We start from the raw sequence: 27,589 nt of genomic DNA on the forward strand, positions 1-27,589 counted from the left end.
AGGAAAAGACACATGCAATTATTGAAGATACTCTTTGAAGAGGTAGGGTTTCATACGTTCATTTCATCTTATTCCTGAGAAACGGAATAATTGATTGAATGAACTTGTTAATTCAATGACAGAAAGTTGAATTGTGCTGATTCATATAATTTTATTTGGCTGAACAAAGTTAATAGACACAAATAAAGAACCATAAAACTAACAAGTAGATGATTATTCTTATACTTATTTTGTATTATTATTAAAAGTAAAGGTAGCCTATAGTCGGTTCAATTCTGATATGTGATGACTTCCTCATAATCATAGCCTATAAATCTTATAGCCTATCCTAGCGGCCCTGTTTAAACCACACACCCCTCAGTGCTACCACCCTTACTGCACAACTTCCTGACAGGTTGGCCATACACTAATCCTCATTTGCCTCCCCACTAATACACCTGCCAGACAATGATTTATGGGTCCCCGATTCCTGAACTATGTAAACTGACAGGAACCTTCGAGGTGTGTCAACATGAAGATATCTATACCCATGAGTGTTTGGGTGTTAAGGAGGTAAAGGGAGAGAAAAACGTAAGCCTATGGACTGACTTTTATAACCACAACTAATTTCAAACTCGATACTATTTCGGGTAGATAGGCTACTTTTTCCGTGCGGCAAACGATAAATTTTGAATAAATCAGAGAAACTTTTATAGTATTTTTCAACATATCATCTCTCTGACCAAACCAACAGAAATGGTCCCATTTTCCATTTTAGTCATTTAGCAGACGTTCTTATACAGAGCGACTTACAAGAGCAATTAGGGTAAAAATAAATACATATTTTATTGTCACATCCCTTACGAAAAAATATTGCTGTATAACTGTAGCATACTGTAGTATAACTGAAGTATGCTGCAAATACTGCGTCCAAAATAACACAGTTTTTTTACTGCAGTAATTTTGCATTGTGACTGCAGTTACAGTGCAGTATAACTGCAGTTCAACTACAGTATGCCGCAATTATTCTGCAATTACTGTGTCCAAAATTCCACAGTCGACTGCAGTTTAAAAAGTGCTATCTTTATTTGTAAGGGATACATCGTATCGGTGCAGTGAAACGTGTTGTTTTACAGGGTCACCCATTGTAGGACCCGGCCCCTGGTGCAAATTAGGGTTAAGTGCCTTGCGCAAGAGCATATCGACAGATTTTTTTTTAATCTAGTCAGCTCAGGGATTCAAACTAGAGACCTTTCAGTTACTAGGCCGACGCTCTTAACCGCTAGGCCACCCGACACCCTGGTTCCAAGCACAAAGGGCATTTCAATCTTTGTATTCTGGATAATTCTTGCACAAACTCTTATCGAGTACTTTGCGCGGCTATAGCCTATATCTGATACCACGCCCGGCTATAAAACCAACACAATCGTACAGCCCAAAGGACATCTCCAATGATTCTGTTAATTGCTTGTTTCTCTACAAACACAGTTTGTCTTAAAAAGAGAATTGCTAAAATGAAATACAAATCGGCGTTATAGAAAGGGCTGTTATTCTACATGACCTATCCCAAATCCCATTGACATGGCATTCTGTCTCATGCCTGCATACGAAGACATCTCATTAAGAGTGAAATATTCTGGCAGTTGAAGTTCTTCTTTTCTACTTTTGATTGATGAAATGCAAACACCCACATAGGTATGCATTAACCCCATTTCATTGTCTACACATTAGATTTGTTTTTATACATGAGAGCGTTTGCATGACATTTGGAGGGAATGCGTGTAGGCCTATGCGCAAAGCATGAAGATGGTTAAAAGTATGTTTTGAAATTGAGTTCCGATTTTTTGTCATGTGCTAAGCCTCTACCATGGTAGGTCAAATGTAGAACACATGCCATGTAGCACGTTGGTGGGCCACATCGGTAGGCCTATACTGTTGATATAGGTCCATGGCAACGCATGCAGTTTGTTTTATGAAAATAATCGTACAACATATCTCCTACAGCACAAATTATTTTTAACCTCTTACAGAACAGCTAGATTGAAATAATTGAAAACGTAGTCTGCGTCGTGATTTTACATATTTTGTGAGTGGAATCGTTTCCCGTTACTTTATGCGAAACATATCTCCTTAACCAAGGCTGTATGCCCATCTGTGCCAAGCTGGCTTGGGCGGCGCTGGCTGAGGTGAGCCCAGCAGGGCCGAGATGCAACACACAGCAAAGGAAAGGGTGAAATTAATGATTTACATGGAAGAGACAATACATTTTTAGGACATGTGTAATTCGTGCATAATTGTTTTGTTACGCATACATCTCAGCAAATGGATTGCGCGAATGAACCATGGCTTGCTCACGAATCAGACAGACAAATTAAATATTCTTCGCTTATTTTCAAATAACAAAGAAATGAAAGTGAACTGGTTTCAGGGGCTAGGCTATAGGGCTAGCTATGTGGAGTGCATCACTTCGTGTTATCGTTTGTCACTTTTGAAATCGCAAGATCGCAATAGGCCCATGTGGAATTGTGTCTTTAATAAGACACTAATACATGCCAATCTAATAAATCTCAAAATAATTACTATAATTGAAAATGATCTGATCAACCAACAGTAGAGGCCCTTGGTTCCAAAACAACTACAAAAAAGTATGTCATCCAACAAACGGCTCCGCATTCCAATCAAGGCCTACTCATTTTGACAAATTGTTAGGTATATTTCTTCCTATTTTATTTAGACATCATATTTATCACTTTGAATGATACAGACCTAGGCCAATTAATGAAGGTTCTTCCAAAACGATTTTTTGTTTAATCCGAAATATGTCACCTTATCTATTCAAGCGGGCTCAGCCCTTAATTATAATGTTAATATAGGTCAATAGTTGGTTGCATCAAAATATAGAGTAGATCACAGGATGGTTATTTGCAACAGCAAACAAAACATTATGATCATATGCGTGTCCATATTGCTCAATATGCTCAAATTTGTCTCCACCGAACGAACTCCTCAATTCATGTGCATGGAACGCTAATATCTATTGCCATACATTGGTGCACTTTTTCGGAATGTGACTCGTGAGTGTTGTTGTGTGGGCCTAAATCAGAGCAAGAGCACAATGTTTGAGGCTGGTAGACATAGATGAATAAATAATGTATATTTACCATAGAGATACGTTTCTCGACTCGCACACAAACACCTTCAAACTCTCTCTGTCTCTCCCCCTCTCCCTCCCCCTTGTGGTCTCTCCCTCTCTCTCTGTTGACACACACACACACACACACACACACACACACACACACACACACACACACACACACACACACACACACACACGCACATACACGCACACACACACAGTCACTGCTCCTTTGTTTGCCAGTACAAGAAATATCATACATGATTTACTCAACATGGTATAGTAATTTACCAGTTTATTAGTACTTTTTCCTTTTTCTTACTATCATCTGAATGCCTGTATATATATATTATGAGATCTTGCATGATGTCAAGGACAATTCCATACATGTTCGCTTGACACGTATAATGAGACTTAATCAGTGAAATTATTTTCTCTCGCAGAGACATGTTCCAGTTGTTGTTCTAGATCAAGTTGCAGATCTAATGATAGAAAATTGGTATTTAATATGACGTTCTTTGAGACTTAAATCCGTATGCCATATGTTCCCATATGCATGGCAAAATCTATCGGTGCATATAGGCTATAGACTTAATTAAATGATATGTGGACATGTCAGGTTACAATAGCACAGTTACAGAACCTCGATATTTAGTCATGTAAAGAGGCTATTGCGCTGCGGGTGGGATACATTTTTTCTTCTTCATTTTTTCATAATGCGTTCACACGAAGTGTATATACCATCCGCAGCCTATTTGTGTCTACCTTGTCAAAAGGAAAATAACCGACGAGACATCATTATTAGGGCGGCAGGTAGCATAGCGGCCAGTAGCCGAAAGGTCGCTGGTTCGAATACCCGAGCTGACAAGGTGAAACATCTGTCGATGTGCCCTTGAACATGGCACTCAACCCTAATTTCCTCCATGGGCACCGTACTACTATGACTGACCTTGTAAAACCACACATTTCAAAATAAAATCATTTATTGAGTAGTCACATCCGGAGACTGCATTTGGATGAATTTGTGGAGAAAGGCAAAAATGAACACGTAGACACGGTGCAATTATGGATTTTGATAATATGCAGAATTATTTCTCTGCTTCAAACACCGAGAGAAAAGTACAGCTATGATGATTTATTTATTTATTAGCATCCACAATAGCTGTTGCTCATTCAGCAGCTCTCTTCCTGGGGTCCACACAAAACATAAAACATGACATACAGAACATTGACAGACAAGAACAGCTCAAGGACAAAACTGCATACATTTCAAATAAGAGAACGTGGGCTGTCAAACGATAAAAAAACGAATATCGAGTTCATTTTAGAATTTACTGTGATTACACGATTAATCTCAAATTCAGAATTTGCTCAAATTGAGATTTAAGATTTGATATATACAAAAAGCATTACAAGAATTTTGACGTTTTGATTTTGTCCAAGATAACGGTTAGCAAAATCAAGTAAATTGATAAAGCACACTTTCTGTAACCTCAACATCAACTTGTTTTGACATGGATTTGTTGTTTTTAGCTGTATACATTGTGTATTTTGGATGCTTTCGGTATATTTTGAACGCTTTCAGACAATGCAATTAATCACGAAAAAAATAGAATGCAAAAAAATGACAAAAAGTTCAATCGAAATAATAACAGCCCTAAAGAAAATATGTAACGAAAATGTAAAATACCCAGCAGGTGTCCTTGCTCCATTTCATACTAAATGGTACATTTTGACCTCCACCATTTAAACCATCAAGGTCATCGCGGTGATGTATATAAACTGCCACACATGGTAGGTAGCCTATATATATATATCATAAAATGTTAATTACATTTTGATCGATTTTCAGATCTCGTGGAGTAGGCTATCTCGGGTAATACTTGCATACATTAAACCCAAACAAAGGTCCTACGATAAATAAATAAGTAAATCATGGAGAAGGAGGCATGTATCGCATCAAAGTAAATAGTATACTAATATATCATTTAAGAACATTTATAATTATAAAAGTGACTGTCCAGCCTATACAGTAGTTTAAATATTTCGTTTGTCAAATGTAGCCTAATATCAAACGAGTAGGCCTATTTCCAAACGGCTTGACTAGTGTTGAAGGCCAAGCAAGCGCTTACATTCTAGTCTATTTCAATAATGGTTAAGTAACATTAAACCATACCGATCGAGAAAATGAAAGATACATTTTATATTGCTAGTGATAATCTGAAAAATGAAATGACAAAAAACAGAAGCAACTAGGTTTGACAAATTCGATAGAGCGCAGGTAAACTGCACGATAAAGAATTTCACACAACTTCTGAACTGTGATAACCTATACAGTGGCGGTTCTAGACCATTTCAACTGGGGGGGCCAAGCTGGGGCCAGTTGTACTGTTAGAGGGGTCAGTTACATTAGACGTTATTGTTGTCATATAGTTTTCTTCACTGCATTGCAGGCATTATCAGGCAAAAGACCATGTTTATAATCATTCAACAATTTATTTGCATTTTCTGTCTAATAATGGATGTAAAAAAAGAAAGATAGCAAAAATGTGTTATGTAAAAATTATTTCATACTCCACATTTAGGGGGGGGGGGGGGGCAACAAGGGGGTCCAAAATTGTTGTCACAGGGGCACTGCCCCCCCCCCCCAAAACCGCTAGTGAACCTATACAATGGCCCTACATCAGCTTTAAGCTACTGATCCAATGTGTCCCTCCCAGTCTCGAAAGAGACTGTAGGTTATAAACGATGACCTGAGGGGCACAACAAGGGCTGGAGAGGGTAGACGACAGAATGTCACGCGTCCATATCGACTTGGGGATGTATAGATTAGGGCTCGTGGACATGGCGGTTGAAAAATGATGTTGCAATATTAGTTGCGAGACTAAACTGAATCTATACGTGGATTGGTCTTGTGCATCAAAAATTCTAATAATAAGTAAAAAGGCACTAAGCATAGTCTAGTCTGACTACTCTTGGGTATTGGAATAGAACGGTCTTTGAACGGTCTAAAACCTATAGCGTTCGATGTCTGTCTATATATTTTCAGAGATTCGATTCCGAATGGATACAAATGTAACGTTCAAGAAAGATATAATTTTAAAATATCAAAAGTTATAGCCTAGCCTATAACATGTATGTTATTGTTTAGCCTACTGCATAAACAAGCTAAATATTGTACATTTGTATTTGGCAAATACTGAAGCAGCATAATTTGGAAATGTATACTATTTTATAGTACTGAGCTGGCCTATAGCCTACATAAAACAAAGGAAATAGGTATTTGATAGTTGGCTATTGTAAAATAGCACATCAAATATTTTCCCACTAGCCTGACCCATGCTGCAATTCGCGACAGAGGCTATTATGCTGATTCAAATTAAAGATTTAGGCAACCAAATGAATATCATTATAAGGTGTTTGACATTTTTATGTTACAAATGTCTCAAAATAAACTTTACCAACCTACCTAAACATTTACTAGTGAAGACTGTAGGTTGTACCACACAATGCGAAAATATATTCACACGTATTAACAAATAATGCATTAAATAGGACCTATGTAGTCTAACATTATGCGTAGCCTGAAGATTGATTCTCACATTTGGTTTTGTTCATACATATTAAAAAAAGTTATTGCTTTATTGATTAATATACGTACTCACCTAAGAGAAGGAAAACCTAATCATAACCCATACTCATGCTGTATTATGCATTATTATGTTATTAGGGATATATAATAATGATTAGGGATGACCTCTAGTGACTAGTCCTTCCAACAAGCAGATGTAGCTATTCTATATAAACATTAATATTGTAACAAATGTCATTACTATACCACATGACCATATCTATTTGCCCATGTGTCCTCAAATGAATCTCTACTTTTCCTCTGCATTTCCAAACAACCAACGTGAGACGGGAGAAAATGAAAACGTGTTATTGTTGTTTTTGGATGAATCTGAGCCATACCTGTTTAGTGAATCGGTGTCCTCTCGACTGAATATGTGCCCTTTTCCGTGCCATTAAACCACTGCCTTGGATTTTCACTGAAGATTCATATTTAAGGCATCACCTGGCATGCTGCTGGTTCAGAATACCTTTATGTTGCTGAAAAATAGTACTTTTTGTATTATGAAAATTAATTTTCCATTCTTACAGATATTTATGAGGGTTCTGATGGTACCCATAATTGAAGAACATGTGCAAGATATTGGCAACAATTTCCTTTGAAATCAATCAACCAATTGAGGTAGCATCTGTACTGGAGTCTATTTTGTTTCACTATACAGTAACAACAATATCAAAGTAATTTTCGCATAACACATAATTATGTTCAATAACCTATACAGTGCATGCTTTGTGTGTGCGTGCATGTGCCTTTCTATGTCCAGTTTAGGGTCTTTCACGCATATACCTTCACAATACTCTTATGGCACCCTCACTTACCACATTGATGGGCCTGGCAGTCACTGCCACCGGGCTCAAACCGCTCCAGGTGCAAATTCCTCTGGGTTACCTGCTGGTCGGCCCCGGTGACCACATAACATCCCCTATAACAGACTAAATTAAACTGACGCCATCTTGAAAACGGTGAAATTTGAAATGAATACATTTATAACTATTTTTAATGAACCATTAACCTACATTTAACATCAGTGAAAAGCAACATATTCATTTGAAGATATAGGCTATCTAGGCCGAATACAATATGCTTTTGCAAAGTAACAGCTACATGCATTTTCTCACGTTCATTCCTAAACTAAAATGAAAATGACCTGTGGGTTTTCCATATATTAAATTTCATACTCCTCTGCAAACGACAATGATGAATGTGCTCCCGACATGGAGACAGTGACAGCATTAATTGGTGTAACATTTTAGTCATTTAGTAGATGCTCATAAAGAGTGATTTACAGTAGCCTAGTACGTCTATACTTGTTTCTTATTGGTCGCCTGTGGGAATCGAACCCACAACCCTGGCGTTGCAAGCACCATGCTCCAGCAACGGAGCCACATGGGATTAGTAAAATTATCATTTAAACCACGTCCGAATGGATCACTATGATTGAGTAGCAGCAATCCCATATGAACACAATTCAGGTCTACTGAACCTAAAATCCATTAGGGCCTCGGGCTACCTGGGAATTTGAATATTTTTTTATGGACCATCATGATGAATAGGCTAGGCTAGGCTAGTCTAGATGTGGAACGTTTTTGAAGGTGTATAGCTACATACTTTAGTTCATGCAGTTATTTTATGCAATTTATGCTACATCATGTGGGGGGATTAAAGTATTATTTATGGAATGGTCAATACTTTTAAATTCTACATTTATTTATCTGGGAAGAATGCCTCTCAGTCTTTGACCTTGATTACCATAGAAACAAGGACGCTTAGTCTATGGTCACTGTTGAGTGTTCAGGTCCTTGGACTGGTCCATTGTAAAGCAGTTTTATTCAATGAACATTTTAACCTTCTTTATTTGCTACTCTTGGATGATATTTTTTTACATAAAAGTTGTAACATCAAATGTGTCGTTAATGTACAAGTATTTCAGTTGGCCGATAAAGGGTTTGTAAATAACAGGCTTACAAAACATAAATGGAACAGCCTGGTATCAGTGGCTGGTGAAAAATGGCGTCTGGTTGCCTGGTGCTGGGTCTATTTTAGCTAACTGATTAGCAAGCTAGCTATATTCAAAGGCTTTGACTATATTACTGTGAATAGCAGTAGCTACATTTTCAGTACAATAATATCTTCATTGCAATATATTTCAATATGTCGGACTCAGAAGAGGACAGTCAAGATAAGCAACTTAAAATTGTAGTCATCGGAGACGGCGCATCGGGGAAGGTGAGGGATTTTTAGATTAGTTAGCTAGCTAACGGTAGCTAGCAGCTAGACTTATTATTTTGAGTTACGTTAGCTGAATAGCTAGCAACATAGCTATGTCACGGGGGCAATTGGGTAAATTACTGTGCAGTGGATAACTTTAGCTCAGAAGTATCTTACAGAATTGTCCTGCGTAGCTGCGTGTGCTAGACCAACGTTTTACCTATGCTTGTTAGCTGCTAGTTAACGTTAGCTCTTCAGACAGGTAGAACCGTGAACCAAACCAACGAGGTTTGTCAAACAGGCAGTGTTTTTGTTTTAGCATAGCTAACTATAGCCAATGCTGCTAATTTAGTTGGTTAGTTACCGTCTTAATTTTTAATAGCATTAGTTTGCTTTCCTGTGGCGCTAACTAACGACATGGAACAAAGTCTAGTCATTGTCTATGATGAGAGCTAGCTACTGTCCTCTGAATTATCTTCCCAACAGTCAGTGTCAACAGAAAGGACAATTACGCCTGTGGTGCATAACATGTTTCCCGGCCACACAACCTGGTCTCATAGACCAGACGCAACATAGTACATGTAAATGGAGAGGCATGCGGGTATATTTTGCCAAATATCTCGCAATGCGTATATTTGGATTGCGAATCAGCATATTCTCCTCTTTCTAATTACATAAGGTTGGGCAGCTTACTCTGCTGTCATCGATCGCTAGACCAGAAATAGATGTTGGATGTTTACTATCTACACAAGTTATTTTTCAGTTTCATCCTAAGAACAGAGTGTAGTGGTAAAATAAAATTATTATTTTTTGTGCCATTTAGGCGAAATGGAATTCTAAGTGTTACTCCAAATGTTTGTTTCTATTCATTTGCTATGGGCTCGCGCTAGTGTTCTAGCTTAGCCAACATTCTGTTGCCATTTTTCAGCCTTGTGTGAATTTTGACTCGTTCTGTTGTCCAGCCTAATAAGACAGAAGGTTACTTAAGGCTAAACGTGTTGGGTGGGCGTAGGTGTATAATGAGAACGGCTAGTAACCCAAACGTTGCCTGTTCAAATCTCATCACGGACAATTTTAGCTAATTAGCAACTTTTCAACTACCTACTACCTTTGAGCTACTTTGCAACTACTTAGCATGTTAGCCAACCTTAACCGTTACCCCCCTAACCATCCCCCTAACATTAACATTAACCTTAACTCCTAACCTTAACCCCTAGCCTATCTAACGTTAGCCATCTAGCTAATGTTAGCCACAACAATTTTGAGTTCATAACATATACATTTAGCAAATTTGTAACATATTGTACGAATTGTAACTCATAACATAATATACTGCTCAAAAAAATAAAGGGAACACTTAAACAACACATCCTAGATCTGAATGAAAGAAATAATCTTATTAAATACTTTTTTCTTTACATAGTTGAATGTGCTGACAACAAAATCACACAAAAATAATCAATGGAAATCCAATTTATCAGCCCATGGAGGTCTGGATTTGGAGTCACACTCAAAATTAAAGTGGAAAACCACACTACAGGCTGATCCAACTTTGATGTAATGTCCTTAAAACAAGTCAAAATGAGGCTCAGTTGTGTGTGTGGCCTCCACGTGCCTGTATGACCTCCCTACAATGCCTGGGCATGCTCCTGATGAGGTGGCGGATGGTCTCCTGAGGGATCTCCTCCCAGACCTGGACTAAAGCATCCGCCAACTCCTGGACAGTCTGTGGTGCAACGTGGCGTTGGTGGATGGAGCGAGACATGATGTCCCAGATGTGCTCAATTGGATTCAGGTCTGGGGAACGGGCGGGCCAGTCCATAGCATCAATGCCTTCCTCTTGCAGGAACTGCTGACACACTCCAGCCACATGAGGTCTAGCATTGTCTTGCATTAGGAGGAACCCAGGGCCAACCGCACCAGCATATGGTCTCACAAGGGGTCTGAGGATCTCATCTCGGTACCTAATGGCAGTCAGGCTACCTCTGGCGAGCACATGGAGGGCTGTGCGGCCCCCCAAAGAAATGCCACCCCACACCATGACTGACCCACCGCCAAACCGGTCATGCTGGAGGATGTTGCAGGCAGCAGAAATTTCTCCACGGCGTCTCCAGACTCTGTCACGTCTGTCACGTGCTCAGTGTGAACTTGCTTTCATCTGTGAAGAGCACAGGGCGCCAGTGGCGAATTTGCCAAATCTTGGTGTTCTCTGGCAAATGCCAAACGTCCTGCACGGTGTTGGGCTGTAAGCACAACCCCCACCTGTGGACGTCGGGCCCTCATACCACCCGCATGGAGTCTGTTTCTGACCGTTTGAGCAGACACATGCACATTTGTGGCCTGCTGGAGGTCATTTTGCAGGGCTCTGGCAGTGCTTCTCCTGCTCCTCCTTGCACAAAGGCGGAGGTAGCGGTCCTGCTGCTGGGTTGTTGCCCTCCTACGGCCTCCTCCAAGTCTACTGATGTACTGGCCTGTCTCCTGGTAGCGCCTCCATGCTCTGGACACTACGCTGACAGACACAGCAAACCTTGCCACAGCTCGCATTGATGTGCCATCTTGGATGAGCTGCACTACCTGAGCCACTTGTGTGGGTTGTAGACTCCGTCTCATGCTACCACTAGAGTGAAAGCACCGCCAGCATTCAAAAGTGACCAAAACATCAGCCAGGAAGCATAGGAACTGAGAAGTGGTCTGTGGTCTCCACCTGCAGAACCACTCCTTTATTGGGGGTGTCTTGCTAATTGCCTATAATTTCCACCTGTTGTCTATTCCATTTGCACAACAGCATGTGAAATTTATTGTCAATCAGTGTTGCTTCCTAAGTGGACAGTTTGATTTCACAGAAGTGTGATTGACTTGGAGTTACATTGTGTTGTTTAAGTGTTCCCTTTATTTTTTTGAGCAGTGTATATGAAATGGATGATGGGCATCCACAGTTTAAAAATACCATGCGAAACTTAACATATCATACTCAATGGAGTGTCTCATATTTACTAATCCGAAATGCTCTGAGACCAGGTCGGGCCACAGTGATTAGGTCCATGGTTGAAGAACATCAGGAAGGAGACAGAAGTAGAACCCTAATCAGTCACATTTAGGGCTGATGAGTTCAGGATATTATTTTGCTCTGATAGAAACTATAGGCCAGAGTTCCCCAATTATAGTGCCTTCAGAAATTATTCACACCCCTTGACTTGTTCCACATTTTGTTGTGTTACAGCCTGAATTTAAAATTGATTAAATTTAGATTTTGCATCACTGGACTACACGCAATACCCCATAATGTCATTGTGGAATGATGTTTTTCAATTAAAAAAACCCAACAGATTTATACAAAATGAAATGCTGAAATGTTTTAAGTCAATAAGCCTAAATAAATTCAGGAGTAAAAATGTACTTAACAAGTCACACAATAAGTTGCATGGACTCACACTGTTTGCAATAGTTTTTAACATAAATTTTGAATGACTACCTCTTCTCTGTACCCCACACATACAATTATCTGTAAGGTACCACATTGGTTGGTAGACTTTCCAATTGTTGACAAAACAAAATACGCTAGCCAGGTTGGGATCTTTTATTGTCGGTCAATTTAATTATGCGAGAAATGGTGGTGGAAACCCCATTATGTGCAAATATTGCTATTTTACATTGTAGTCATTTAGTAGACGCTCTTATCCAGAGCGACTTACAGTAGTGAATGCATACATTTCATACATTTTTTTCCGTACTGGTCCCCCGTGGGAATCGAACCCACGACCCTGGCGTTGCAAACACCATGCTCTACCAACTGAGCCACAGTTGACCGGAGTCCACACAGACCGTTGTGCCATAGCCAATCAGAGCTACAGTAGGTTTTTATGCAAAGAAGCCATTTGTCACACAGGCCTGCCATCATTCACTTTGAACAGGACTGTGTGTTTACAGGCAGTTGCAACAGCGCGACTTTAGATCATTAGAACGCATTCGCCAAAAGCCACAAAATACACCTGAATGGATTTCTGCAAATATGTAAATACCACGGGAGTTCTCTTACATTTTGGAACTTTACAGACCTGTTGATATGCTAACTGGATAACAGTAGTTCAAGTTCTTGCAAGCTAATTAAATAATACCTGCGACTTTAGCTGTGTATAGCCACCGAAAAACGATATGAGGGGGAAAAGTCAGTCACCCACTCCTCCAATAACATTACATGACATCCTCTTAGCTCGCTAAGTAGCTAACATTAGGCTCCGTGTTTTTAGCTTACTATATAAATAGATAGGCTAGCATATTTGCCACGTTGTAACTGACGTGATCATTGCCCTTACTAGTTGGATTGTATTGACATTCCCAGCCGTAGTTACATTCGTCCGTTTTTGTCCAAAATATTGAGTCATTGGAATTGAAATAGTGCATCCCAAATGCAGGCAGCAAACAATGTACCAGTCCAGCTGTGATTTACAAACTGATAGCAATAGTTTTTGGACTACCAAGAAATGTATTGGTGAATTATATTAATCATGTTGTGAACCGCATCCATCTATTCTGCCAACAATGCCTTAGTGTATGTCATGGAATGTTGAGTCATCAAGGCAAAGGGTGGCTACTTTGAAGAATCTAAATATGTTTTGATTTGTTTAACACTTTTTTTGGTGTTATTTCATAGTTTTGATATCTTCACTATTATTCTACAATGCAGAAAATAGTAAAAATAAAGAAAAACCCTTGAATGAGTAGGTGTGTCCAAACTTTTGACTGGTACTGTAAAGTGGGACACTTTTTGCATTTGTCTTCTCTAAGCTTTTTGACATCTATCCAACATATTAGCACATCACATGATACATTGTTATTATGCAGATTTTAGAAAAGCTGTTGTCATTTTGATGGAAACCTAGCTACTGTCATAAATAATTTGTTCACTGCAAATTCACTGCAAGAATCCCAAACAGATATAGTATTTGGCAAAAACAGGATCATTTCAAACCTTGATTACATTGGGATACGGTAACATACAGTGCATTCGTAAAGTATTCAGACCCCTTGACTTTTTCAACATTTTTGTTGCATTAGAGCATTATTCTAAAATGGGTTAAATTGTTTTTTTTCTTCTCCTCATCAATCAACACACAATACCCCATAATGACAAAGCAAAAACAGTTTTTTAAATTTGAGCAAATTTATTACAAATACAAAAAACGGAAATATCACATTTACAGTTGAAGTCGGAAGTTTGCATACACTTAGGTAGGAGTAACTAAAACTCGTTTTTCTACCACTCCACAAATTTCTTGTTAACAAACTAAAGTTTTGGCAAGTCGGTTAGGACATCTACTTTGTGCATGACACATGTAATTTTTCCAACAATTGTTTACTGACAGATTATTTCACTTATAATTCACTGTATCACAATTCCAGTGGGTCAGAAGTTTACATACACTAAGTTGACTGTGCCTTTAAACAGCTTGGAAAATTCCAGAAAATGATGTCATGGCTTTAGAAGCTTCTGATAGGCTAATTTCCATAATTTGAGTCAATTTGAGGTGTACCTGTAGATATATTTCAAGGCCTACCTTCAAACTCAGTGCCTCTTTGCTTGACATAGGAAAATCTAAAGAAAGACCTCAGGAAAAAAAAATGTAGACCTCCACAAGTCTGGTTCATCCTTGGGAGCAATTTCCAAACGCCTGAAGGTACCACTTTCATCTGTACAAACAATAGTACGCAAGTATAAACACCACGCAGCCGTCATACCGCTCAGGAAGGAGACGCATTCTGTCTCCTAGAGATTAACGTACTTTGTTGCGAAAAGTGCAAATCAATCCCAGAACAACAGCAAAGGACCTTGTGAAGATACTGGAGGTAACGGGTACAAAAGTATCTATATCCACAGTAAAATGAGTCCTATATCGACATAACCTGAAAGGCCACTCGGCAAGGAAGAAGCTACTGCTCCAAAACCGCCATAAAAAAGCCAGACTACGGTTTGCAACCGCACATGGGGACAAAGATCGCACTTTTTGGAGAAATGTCCTGATGGTCTGATGAAACAAAAATAGAACTGTTTGGCCATAGTGACCATCGTTATGTTTGGAGGAAAAAGGGGGAGGCTTGCAAGCCGAAGAACAACATCCCAACCGTGAAGCACAGGGGTGGCAGTATCATGTTGCGCGGCTGCTTTGCTGCAGGAGGGACTGGTGCACTTCACAAAATAGATGGCATACTGAGGAAGGAAAATTATGTGGATATATTGATGCAATATCTCAAGACATCAGTCAGGATGTTAAAGCTTGGTCGCAAATGGGTCTTCCAAATGGACAATGACCCCAAGCATACTTCCAAAGTTGTGGCAAAATGGCTCAAGGACAACAAAGTCAAGGTATTGGAGTGGCCATCACAACGCCCTGACCTCAATCCTATAGAAAATGTGTGGGCAGAACTGAAAAAGTGTGTGCAAGCAAGGAGGCCTACAAACCTGACTCAGTTACACCAGCTCTGTTAGGAGTAATGGGCCAAAATTCACCCAACTTATTGTGGGAAGCTTGTGGAAGGCGACCTGAAACGTTTGACCCAAGTTAAACAATTTAAAGGCAATGCTACCAAATACTAATTGAGTGTATGTAAACTTCTGACCCACTGGGAATGTGATGAAAGAAATAAAAGCAAAATCAATCATTCTCTCTACTATTATTCTGACATTTCACATTCTTAAAATAAAGTGGGGATCCTAACTGACCTAAAACAGGGAATTTTTACTTGGATTAAATGTCAGGAATTGTGAAAAACTAAGGTGCATGTAAACTTCCGACTTCAACTGTACGTAAGTATTTTGACTCTTTACTCAGTACTTTGTTGAAGCACCTTTTGCAGTGATTACAGCCTCGAGTCTTCTTTGGTATAACGCTACAACCTTGGCACACCTGTATTTTGGGAGTTTCTCCCATTCTTCTCTGCAGATCCTCTCAAGATCTGTCAAGTTGGATGGGGAATGTTGCTGCACAGCTATTTTCAAGTCTCTCCAGAGATGTTTGATCGGGTTCGAGTCTGGGCTCTGGCGGGGCCATTCAAGGACATTCAGAGACTTTTCCCGAAGCCACACCTGCATTGTCCTGGCTGTGTACTTAGGGTCGTTGTCCTGTTGGAAGGTGAACCGTTGCCCCAGTCTGAGGTCCTGACCACTCTGGAGCAGGTTGTCATCAAGGATCTCTCTGTACTTTGCTCCGTTTTATCTTTCCCTCGTTCCTGACTAGTCTCCCAGTCCCTGCCGCTGAAAATAATCCCCACAGCATGATGCTGCCATCACCATGCTTTACCGTAGTGATGATCCCAGATTTCCTCCTGACGTGACACTTAGCATTCAGGCCAAAGGTTTCAATCTTGGTTTCATCAGACCAGAGAGTCTTGTTTCTCATGGTCTGAGTGTCTTCGGGTGCCTTTTGGCAAACTCCAAGCGGGCTGTCATGTGCCTTTTACTGAGGAGTGGCTTCCGTCTGGCCACTCTACCATAAAGGCCAGATTGGTGGAGTGCTGTAGAGATGCTTGACCCATCTTCACAGAAGAACTATGTCAGATTGACCATCAGGTTCTTGGTCACCTCCCTGACCAAGACCCTTCTCCCCTGATTGCTCAGTTTGGCTGTGCGGCCAGCTCTAGGAAGAGTCTTGGTGGTTCCAAACTTCTTCCATTTAAGATTGATGGAGGCCACTGTGTTCTTGGGGACCTTCAATGCTGCATAAATGTTTTGGTACCCTTCCCCAGATCTGTACCTCGACACGATCCTGTCTGGGAGCTCTACGGACAATTCCTTCGACCTTATGGCTTGGTTTTTGCTCTGCCATGCACTGTCAACTGTGGGACCTTTGTATAGACAGGTGTGTTCCTTTCCAAATCATGTCCAATCAATTGAATTTACCACAGGTGGACTCCAATCAATTACGAGTCTCTTTGCAAAGGGTCTGAATAGTTAAATAAGGTATTTCTGTTATTTTTCATGAATTTTTCCACAATTTCTAAAAACCTGTTTTCGCTTTGTCAGTATGGGGTATTGTGTGTAGATTGAGGAATTAAAAAAATATATGTATATTTTTTTAGAATAGCATAGCAAAATGTGGAATTAGCGAAGGGGTCTTTAATGCTTTCCCGAATGCACTGTATGTCTCTCTATTTAAGTGTGGGAATACGTGGGAACTGATTTCCTAAATGTATAATCACTGAGCTGATTTCCTGGTGACTTTTAGTCTTATGTCCAATAATGAAAAAAGCTATGAAAAAAACTCGGTGTCGTTCGTAATGGTTTGTACACTATATGCTCCGGTCTTCATTTGTTCAGAGGGAGATTGCCAAGATGATCAAAGTACTGTTACTGTGTAACAGATTTATAAGTTGTTTCAAAGATGGCATAGTGGATTTATATCTGGCATGAATCCAGTCTTGTAAACCTATTAATCGTTCCTGACCCTTAATCCAGGTTGCATGTGTTGTTGGAGGGATTTTTTGTCAACTTGTCAACAGGTGTGTGTGGACTACACAATAAATGTAGTTGCTGTATTGCCTAGTACATGGTAGCCTAGCAGCCTAGATACAGTGCATTCGGAAAGTATTCAGACCTCTTCACTTTTTCCACATTTTGTTACGTTACAGCCTTGTTCTAAAATCGATTAAATCTACACACAATACCCCATAATGACAAAGGGAAAACAGGTTTTTAGAAATTTTTGCAAATGTATGTGAGAGATATATAAAAAGATGCCTTATTTACATAATTATTCAGACCCTTTGCTATGGGACTCGAAATTGAGCTCAGGTGCATCCTGTTTCCATTGATCATCCTTGATGTTTCAACAACTTGGAGTCCATCTGTGGTAAATTCATTTGATTGGACATGATTTGGAAAGGCACACACCTGTCTACATTTTTAAACCTGTTCTCACATAATTCATATTGTAGGTCTAGGTTACAGGGCAATTATATAGTCCTAGGTCTATTGGCTCACTCAGGTATACTATTCAATGTAGATCAAATAGGATCTGGAATCTCAAAATCAGCTTGTGGTTGAGTAGGGGAAAAAGTGTAGCCTACATTTTTTTAAGTGAACCCTCTCCTTGCCATATGCTATATTCAGGAGTTAAAGTTGTTTTCTCAGTTGACTCCCTGCTGCAGAAGCAGCGCATTAACATGACCGTTGTTGCTTTGCAGTCATGACCGATTCATTCATATGAACCAGCAGGGGACAAGTCTCAATCCTCAGAAATAGTATTGACCTCGCTCCAGATTGCACACATCTTTAAGACTCATATGCTGTTATTCTTGTTAAAAACCCTCTACATGCGTTTATTGTTTTCTTAATGAGAAGCTTTCAGTTCACGCCTATGCTCTTCTATTACGTTTAGAGTATAACCAACTGTGGTAGAAGTTTAGTGGGAAGAGGCTGGAGAGTTCTGCAGTGATTAAATGTTCACACGGTGTCTGGATCATTGTTAGGTTACTTGCTTTCTGTCAGCACTGAGGCCAGTAATAAAACCAGTCACCATTCTGGACACACAAAAAAATAGAAACTTGTATTAACCTAACCTAAAACTATTTCAGTCTTTCGTTCATTCTCTTCCTGGTAGATATAGGCTAGGCCAATATTTTCCAGACCTAGGCGCTATAGCCTACTTTGCAGAAAAGCCTACATGCAAATGTTCAGGTTTATTATGGACAAGTGTTTTGTATGAGACTGCTTTGCCTGCATGATCATAATGCAGGTAAATGTACCAATAAAATGTTTTGTTTTTTTTACCTTTATTTAACCAGGCAAGTCAGTTAAGAACAAATTCTTATTTTTGATGACGGCCTAGGAACAGTGGGTTAACTGCCTTGTTCAGGGGCAGAATGACATATATTTGTACCTTGTCAGCTCAGGGATTCGATCTTGCAACCTTTCAGTTACAAGTCCAACGCTCTAACCACTTGGCTACCTGCCACCCCCCAAAAATATATTTTCTACAGCACAGACAGGTGGCAGCAAGGCAAAGAGGTTGTCATGACAATGCTGCAATTTTTCTTCTTCAGTGCATCTCTGAATCCTCAAATTATTGTGTGAATGTGTTGCAGTGATTTGAAGGGTTTTTCGGCTTCACTAGTCTCTTGAAAGTCATTTTTCCCCCTCTGAGAGAAAGAAAACAAATGGAGCAGTTACCCTATGTAGGCTCAACGAGAAAAATGAATGTTCCCAGTCTGAGAAGTTCTTCAGGCGGACAGAGAACACACACAGCTTAGTTTTCAGTAGAAACGCTACATTAATAACCCCCCCTCACACTGCTGCCAGGTGTCAGTTCATCACTGTCTCCATGACTTACCTGCTTGTCTGTTTTGGGCAGAAAACAGGACCCATACCCCTATTTTGAATAGGCACCAGTGACTGACATCTTGAATGCTGTTTCCCCCCTTATTAATGTCAATTTGCTCAGCAAATTGCAATCGGATCAGTTTTTCTTGGACGGCATCTTGCGGGGTATTTTCACATGCGGTTGTCCATTCAGAAAAATGTAGGGGAGATGTGTGAAGGCTTGTCCACCACCTGAGGTAGGAGCTGTCAAAAATATGGATACTCACAGTTTCATCAGGCGTCACGTGACATTACAGAAGCTAAAGGACTTTTAACTCGACATATTTGTGTTGTTGAAATAGCATACATGCAGAGTAGGAATTAATAAACTATCCTAAATCTAAGATATGTATTGCTACTTGTCAGCATATGGTAGAAATGGAAGGATCCTTTGTCGACAGGAAAGCACCCTAACTAAGCTCACATTAAATAGTAGTGATGTCACATCATGGACATACTGTGATTTGCTATCTCTCTCTCTCCTACCTCTTTCCCTCTCTCTCCTACCTCTTTCCCTCTCTCTCTCCTACCTCTTTCCCTCTCTCTCTCCTACCTCTTTCTCTCTCTCTCTCGCTCCTACCTCTTTCCCTCTCTCTCTCTCTCCTACCTCTTTCCCTCTCTCTCTCTCTCCTACCTCTTTCCCTCTCTCTCTCTCTCCTACCTCTTTCCCTCTCTCTCTCTCTCCTACCTCTTTCCCTCTCTCTCTCTCTCCTACCTCTTTCCCTCTCTCTCTCTCCTACCTCTTTCTCTCTCTCTCTCCTACCTCTTTCTCTCTCTCTCTCCTACCTCTTTCCCTCTCTCTCTCCTACCTCTTTCCGTCTCTCTCTCCTACCTCTTTCCCTCTCTCTCTCTCCTACCTCTTTCCCTCTCTCTCTCTCTCCTACCTCTCTCTCTCTCTCTCCTACCTCTTTCTCTCTCTCTCTCCTACCTCTTTCTCTCTCTCTCTCCTACCTCTTTCCCTCTCTCTCTCTCCTACCTCTTTCCCTCTCTCTCTCTCCTACCTCTCTCTCTCCTACCTCTCTCTCTCCTACCTCTCGCTCTCTCTCTCTCTCTCTCTCAATGGAACTTCCCTCATTTCCCGGCAGTGGTATCATTGGTGACCCTGTGCCGTCTCCTTATTGAAGAGAAGTCTGGATTACGCCAGCTTTTACATGCCCTGGTTAGTTCCAATTGTATGGTGGAAAAAAGGGTCCTATGAAGAGGGAGTAGAGCCAAGCTACTGGAATGCCAAGACCAATGGCTCCCTAAGCCAACGCCAGCATGTGGAATAGATTGTTGCTGTCCGGGATAGTTATTCCTGTGTTGTCAGTGATTGTGTGGGCTACTTAAATGGCCAATTTTCTCCTTGTTGTGTCAGTCACCTCCAGTAAGTTGTCACTCAGCATTGAGCTTGTGAAATGCTCAACAAGTCGACTTTTTCAGACCTTTTGGTCAACGCACGATTTCAGAGTCGAAGGCTTAAGTTTAATGAAAGTATAAGGACACTGCAACCTATGTAGAAAGCGTTGTTGGCCTCCAAGGTATTTGGGGTATTTCAGTCTAATGAAGATCTGTCCTATTCAGCCACTTGAGAAACAGCTGCCAAGATGACTCCTCGCTGCTGCCTACATATAGACTCAAAATCATTGGCCACTTTAATAAATGGATCCCTAGTCACTTTAATAATTCCACTTTAATAATGTTTACATATCTTGCGCTACTTATCTCATATGTATATACTGTATTCTATACCATCTATTGCATTTTGCCTATGCCGCTCAGTCATCGCTCATCTATATTTATATGTACATATTCTTATTCCATCCCTTTACTTAGATTTGTGTGGACTGGGTAGTTGTTGTGGAATTGTTAGATTACTTGTTAGATATTACTGCACTGTCGGAACTAGAAGCACACGCATTTCGCCGTACTTGCATTAACATCTGCTAACCATGTGTATATGTGACCAATACAATTTCATTTGATGATCTGTCCTATTCAGCCACTTGAGAAACAGCTGCCTAGATGATGACTCTTCAATATAATGAAGATCTGTCCTATTCAGCCACATGAGAAACAGCTGCCAAGATGACTCCACTTCAATATAATGAAGATCTGTCCTATTCAGCCACATGAGAAACCGCTGCCAAGATGACTCCTCTTCAGCGATTGGATTTGGGATAGACCTTACAATACTCAACAGTGGAGTTGCAACATAATGATTGACTGAAATTGGGCATATTTTGATGGCGCAAAAAGTTGAAATAGCCTATGCTTGAATGTTTTGACTAATGTAGATAACAGGTTTAACTGTAGTCCCCTGTGTGTTCCCTTTTGGCGTCAGTTCCATATGACTTTTCTGTCCTTTATTTTTGACGTATTGTTGGCAACTTGAACTATATCAGAAAATAAATGGCAGTAGATTATATGAATGCTCTCTGGACGTAAAGAAACAATTTATTTCAAATTCTATAACTTTCAGTGATAGTCAAGTACTACATAAAATGAATTCACCACAGGAAGACTTAGGAAGCCCCACTGTTCCATTATCCCTCCATGTTTATGTAAGCACACTGCTCTAAAGATAGCTAATAGACATCTAGCGCTTTTTTTCTTGTCCTCATCCATCAAAATGAATTAAACTTGGCATGTCAAGTCTGTGCTGTGAATTCCCATGGTTTTAAGACTAGCCTAGTGACATGGAGAGATGGAGTTTTCTAATTTTGTGCAGTGGCAATTAGAAGCTGTAGTTAGGATGTATGACTCGTCTACCCAGACACCTGTTTTCTTAATTCACTAGGATTTTTACAGTCAGGCAGGCCTTGATAGCTTTGCGAGACAGCAGAGGTAATTGCTTTAGCTTACCTCACATTAATTACAATTGCTAGGGTAAACGTCTTCCCAAGCAGTGTACTCTTTAAAAAAATTATGTTTATTTATATTTTATATATTTATTTATATTTTATATATTTATTTATATATATATATATATATTTTTTTTTTTAAACAAAAGTCATGGGCCCAGTTCATTTGGAGTTATGAATAGGCCTAGTTGTTATACAGAACACCACTCCAACTCCAACACTCAGGACTTGTTCATAAGGCTTGAATTCAACTTATTTAGTCGTTTTAATGGCAGGAAAAGGGTCTTAGCATGATCTCTCTCTGTTTCAGACGTCACTCGCCACCAGGTTTGCGCAAGAGGCCTTTGGGAAACAGTACAAACAGACCATTGGCCTGGATTTCTTTCTGAAGAGAATAACTCTACCAGGTAAGACACCTTCATTCTTTGGTTCTTTCTGAAGAGAATAACTGCCAGGTAAGACACCTTCATCCTTTGTTTTTTTCTGAAGAGAATAACTGCCAGGTAAGACACCTTCATCCTTTGTTTTTTTCTGAAGAGAATAACTGCCAGGTAAGACACCTTCATCCTTTTTTTTTTTCTGTAGAGAATAACTGCCAGGTAAGACACCTTCATCCTTTGTTTTTTTCTGAAGAGAATAACTGCCAGGTAAGACACCTTCATCCTTTGTTTTTTTCTGAAGAGAATAACTCTACCAGGTAAAACACCTTCCTCCTTTGGGTGTGCCGGCCTGCTCTGTACCACACCACAGATAGACACACACTCACGCAGGCACACGCACTCACATGCCCCCCCAGGTGATTGTTTTGTTTTTTGCCTTAGCACTACACAGTGGATTAAAATGATCAAAGCTTGATGATTAGTTGATTATTTGTATCAGCTGTTTAGTGCTAGGGCAAAAACCCAAACGTGCGCCCCTTGGGGTCCTGAGGACGGAGTTTGGGATACCCTGCGTTAGAGGCACATTGATGTAAGATGCTGCAGTGTCTGACTTTAAATCTCTTGAATGCTGCTTATGAAACGTGCATATCTAAAAGTATTCCGACATCATTAAAGTAGCCTACTTGGAATTTATTACATTTCTTTTTACAAAAGCTGTATGTGAATTTGAGTTTGTGCACAATTTAACTTTTTATTTTTTTACACAAAGCATTAGAATTTCTGAATTTATTTTCAAATTGATACAAAATGTGTTGCATTTTGTATTTTCCTTCCCCAGTGTTTCATGGTAAAACCGAACAATTTTGTTCCTCAGGTTATCTCAGGACTTTCAATGTGTCTTTCTTGGTAGCACCACATTGTGGAGAGTCTGCCACTTCTCATCCTTATTCATTCTGAAAGCTGTTCTCTCTAGGGCAAACACCAGGATTTTTTTCCCTCCATGAAGCCAATGGACAGCTTATGTCCAGAGAGGCGAGCCTTACACATAATTCTGTGGGCACAGTACAGAGTAAATACATTTAGCATTTTATATTCATATCCCGGGGTTCAACTGATCTTTGTTCTGAACCACATAAAACATTCATGTTCTTATTTGTTTATTTTCAAACCCACGGAAATAAAGCCTCGCTCTGTATCCTCTTAGATGTGTAAAATAAATGTTTATTGACTAATGTTATATTTAGACTAAAGCCCCCCATTTTCACTTCCTTCCATATGGCATGGGGATTTTCAGCATTTTAAATTGCATATTTAAAATGGTGCCAAGGCATAAAGCTGCAAAAGTCTGCAAAGTAGCTCCATTCTTTTATGACTAATAAAATAACATTTAAGCAAGGGTGGATTAAGTACTAAAATAAATATATAATAACTTGAAACTATTACATTTATTCCTATATTCAGTTTCAGTTGGTAATAGTAGGAGAAAGAAAACATGAACGTTTTAGTAGAGATAATTAGGCAGACCTTAGTGAAGTAGGGAAAGGCAAGGCTTCAATGAGACATCGCACAAATAATTCCACTCTTACCACTCTTAGTTGTTGTGATTCTGTTAAAAATAGTTGAGAACCATTACTTATCTGCAGCACGGCAAGACGTGTGTGTGTGTATGTATGTATGTATGTATGTATGTATGTGTATGTATATATATATATATATATATATATATATATATATATATATATATATATATATATATATATATATATATATATATATATATATATAATAGTAGACGTTGGTTCAACACGAGTTGTAAAATGGCACATTTTCTGGGGGATTGGGTTCTCTTGACCTGATGAAGAGGATGGCTGTGTTTGCCATTTGGGTGGTCCTGAGCTTCGTTAGGACCTACGCCCGCCTTCGACTGGATGTGTTGTGTGGCTCTCTGGGGCTCTATGGGGATCTCCAAGATGGGGGGGGGGGGAGTATAGTCGGCGCTGGCCCCTCTCACCGTGAAGGCCCAGCTTGTCAAACTTAATGTACATTTTCCAACGCGTAGAGAGGTGAGGTGAGGCCGATTGGCACACAAACTTCTCTTTGTGTGCTTTTAACAATACCTCTTCCAGATGTCTCATGTTTGGTCTGTGAATTAATACTTATCAAAATGGTAATGTTTTGATAGTGTTTTTATTGGGTTCCACTGAACAGTGCTAATAGCTAATGAAGACTACTAAAAACACAAAAACAGCCACTAACTCACCACGTAAGCAGGGAAACTTTGGGTCTGTTGAGTCTTTTAAACAGAAATAAAGTTTGTGTCCGACTGCAGGGGATGGGTGGGGATAGCTCGCATGCTGTAACACCAAGGGCAATTATTCATTGCACTCTTCAATGCAGCTTTACATTGACACTGTATAGTCTAGATGTAGTCACTGTGAACACTCGCGCTTCCTTCCTCGGAGAAACAGGGACTTGTGTGGTGGGGGTCAGCTCGTCCAGCCGTGTCCACACTGTACGCTCGGCTCGCCATAAGCGCTCTAGGCCAATGAAAGGCCCTCATCACACCGACAAACTCCTCACTGTCTGGTCTTCTTTTCTTTTCTCAACCACCTCTTTCATTTTCCAGAGGAGGAAAATATTTATTTAGATTTGGTTTGGTACCCCGTCCCTCTCTCTCCCTCTCTCCACCTCCCTCCTATATAAATTGGGACAGTAGTCTTCTTTTGCTTCTTATTTTGTGTTTAATTATCTGTATTTTTCTTAACACCACATATTTCTCCTTACTCTCCTCGACTTGGCAGAGAACGACACAATGCAAACAGCTATTCCCAGGCTAATAAGTGCTCGTTTTTTCCCCGGCCAGGGGTATTGAGAATGTTTAAATTACAGGGTAAGCATACCTATCCATCCCCCTGAATCTCTCCTCTGGATATTCTTGGATGTGGAGCGTGTGTGACCTGCCAGAGGCGAGCGGTTAAAAATTAAAGATTAATCTATGATTTATTGTTTCCAATATGTACATGAACAAAGTCAACGTTTTATTATAGAAATCCCTTTCCCAAAATATAGGCTCCGGTTACGACTGACTCGTGATTTCCCAAAGATTATGAGCTTTGTTAAAACAAACGCCTATATAAAGGGAACCAAAACAACCGAGATGGAAAGCTCACAAATTACAGTACAATTGAATTTGTCTTCTCTTGTCACGTTCTTTTCCAGTTGATCGACTTACGTTCACTTTTTAGTCAGAAGTTGATGGTATGAAAAAGAAGCTAACGCGTCAAGCTAAACGTTGATAGTTTTGTAATATGTGGGCTGCATTGCAGCAGCTTTTGTTTGAAACATTGAAGTCATTTAATGGTTTCTAATGATTTTAAGTTTCTCCATTTCCTCTTCCCTCAGGCAACTTGAATGTTACCCTGCAAGTTTGGGATATTGGAGGTCAAACGATTGGAGGGAAAATGCTGGATAAATATGTCTATGGTGCTCAGGTACTGTAACACACACACACACACACACACAATAAACGCTGAGGTGGTCTGTCGTTGTTCACGTTAGAGCTCTGAACTTTTTAACTGTATTTAACAAATGTACAATGTAGTAGTGTTTCCCTATTAGGCTTGGGTAGTTAATAAGCCTTTATGATAATATTAGTGCAACAGGACCCTGCACAGACTGCAGCCAAGTTTTACTACTTAGCTGGTCATATGGACTAGACTATGTACAGTATGAGGGGGAGTAAGAAACACCTTTCTCTCTTTCTCCCTTCCCCCGCTCTAACTTCATTATTTATTAACAAAATAAGCATATTTACAAATTATTGTGAATAGAGCGTGGTTTGTGTTGACACTGCAATAACACGTGGCTGGGAGTGTTATGTTTGTGCGTTTGCCTCATTCCGCTAAGCAACATCCCTAAGTGGTTGTTGCTATATAGGCTACCATTATCTGTCACCCAAAGCCACAGTCTATGCTCTCAAAGCTGCACTTGTTTGAAGAGGTATAGATATAGCTATAGATCTGGTTTATCTGAAGAGCGTGGGGCCTGTATGGGATGTAGAGACCAAGACAACACTTGAGGCTGTTTGTGTGTGTGTGTGTGTGTGTGTGTGTGTGTGTGTGTGTGTGTGTGTGTGTAGGCCGGTCATGTCTGTACTGTAATACCTCCTCAGCCGCCCCGCCCGCTCACTCACACACAACAACAACGTGTCGTACATCAATGCCACATTGGAATACTTTGCTCTGCGGGTTTCTCACCAGAGCTTTATGGGGCTTTCACGACCATTGTTCGACGCGCCACGGGCGACAATCAATCATAGTCATTGGTAGCGACGCGCAGTAATTGTAACTGACACAAACTGTCGTCACCGGCCTTGTGTTGTGACATTGCGTGTCCCGGACCAGACGCTTCCTGAAGAAAAAGGAGCTGCAATTCTGTTTCATGATGATGCAATCAAAGGCGAGGTAGTCTATTTATTTTGGCTCCTTCTCATATTCTATAGTCTTTTGGAATGGTAAAGAGAGAAACTGACACAATGCTGGCACTTGAGGCTTTTGTTTTTAACATGTACACTGAAGTGTTTCATCTTTGTTTACATATCAACGAGTAAAGATGCCAGCTTTAACGGTCTGGTTACTCCGATGGGCATCTTTTGTGCTTTGCTATAGGACTACTTCCGTTTTTGTACCTACGCTGACAATACTTACAAAGTATTTTGACGAAGAGAGGGGGATGAGACCTCCTTCATAACCACACGTATATTACCCTCTTTTATTTGTAAGCACAGACAACAGAGCCAATTTTGTGGCCAGAGAACCTAACCTAACCCCCATCTTACCTTCCTATGCTTGTTTGACTGGGTGGACAAAACTCTGCGGTTCCCCTCGCCCCGATGTCCACAAACAGACAAATTAGAGCGTAGGCGTAGTGGTTCGGCTGTATGTTCTTAGCATGTCTCTCTGCATCTGTAACAGCGATCTAGATCTTTAATGCCATGACTAACTTAGAGAGAGCCGAGGAGGTGCGAACTCCTTGGGGAGTGTGTGTTTTGAGATGGATGGG

At 40.1% G+C, this 27,589-nt stretch overlaps 1 protein-coding gene across 2 annotated transcripts in view; it reads left to right on the forward strand.

Moving 5' to 3' along the window:
* The first annotated feature begins 8,705 nt into the window (after positions 1–8,705).
* Positions 8,706–27,589, forward strand: part of rab28 (RAB28, member RAS oncogene family) — a 51,075-nt gene continuing 32,191 nt past the window's right edge. Inside the window, exons 1-3 of one of the 2 annotated variants that reach the window (XM_029725350.1) lie at positions 8,706–8,972; positions 22,459–22,555; positions 25,931–26,019. In XM_029725350.1, the coding sequence (XP_029581210.1) occupies positions 8,898–8,972; positions 22,459–22,555; positions 25,931–26,019 (261 nt within the window). In that variant the 5' untranslated portion in view covers positions 8,706–8,897. The remainder of the gene's footprint in view (positions 8,973–22,458; positions 22,556–25,930; positions 26,020–27,589) is intronic. The other variant, XM_029725343.1, reaches the window with a different exon arrangement.

The sequence above is a fragment of the Salmo trutta genome, chromosome 3, assembly GCF_901001165.1.
Source record: "Salmo trutta chromosome 3, fSalTru1.1, whole genome shotgun sequence".
Taxonomy (NCBI): domain Eukaryota; kingdom Metazoa; phylum Chordata; class Actinopteri; order Salmoniformes; family Salmonidae; genus Salmo; species Salmo trutta.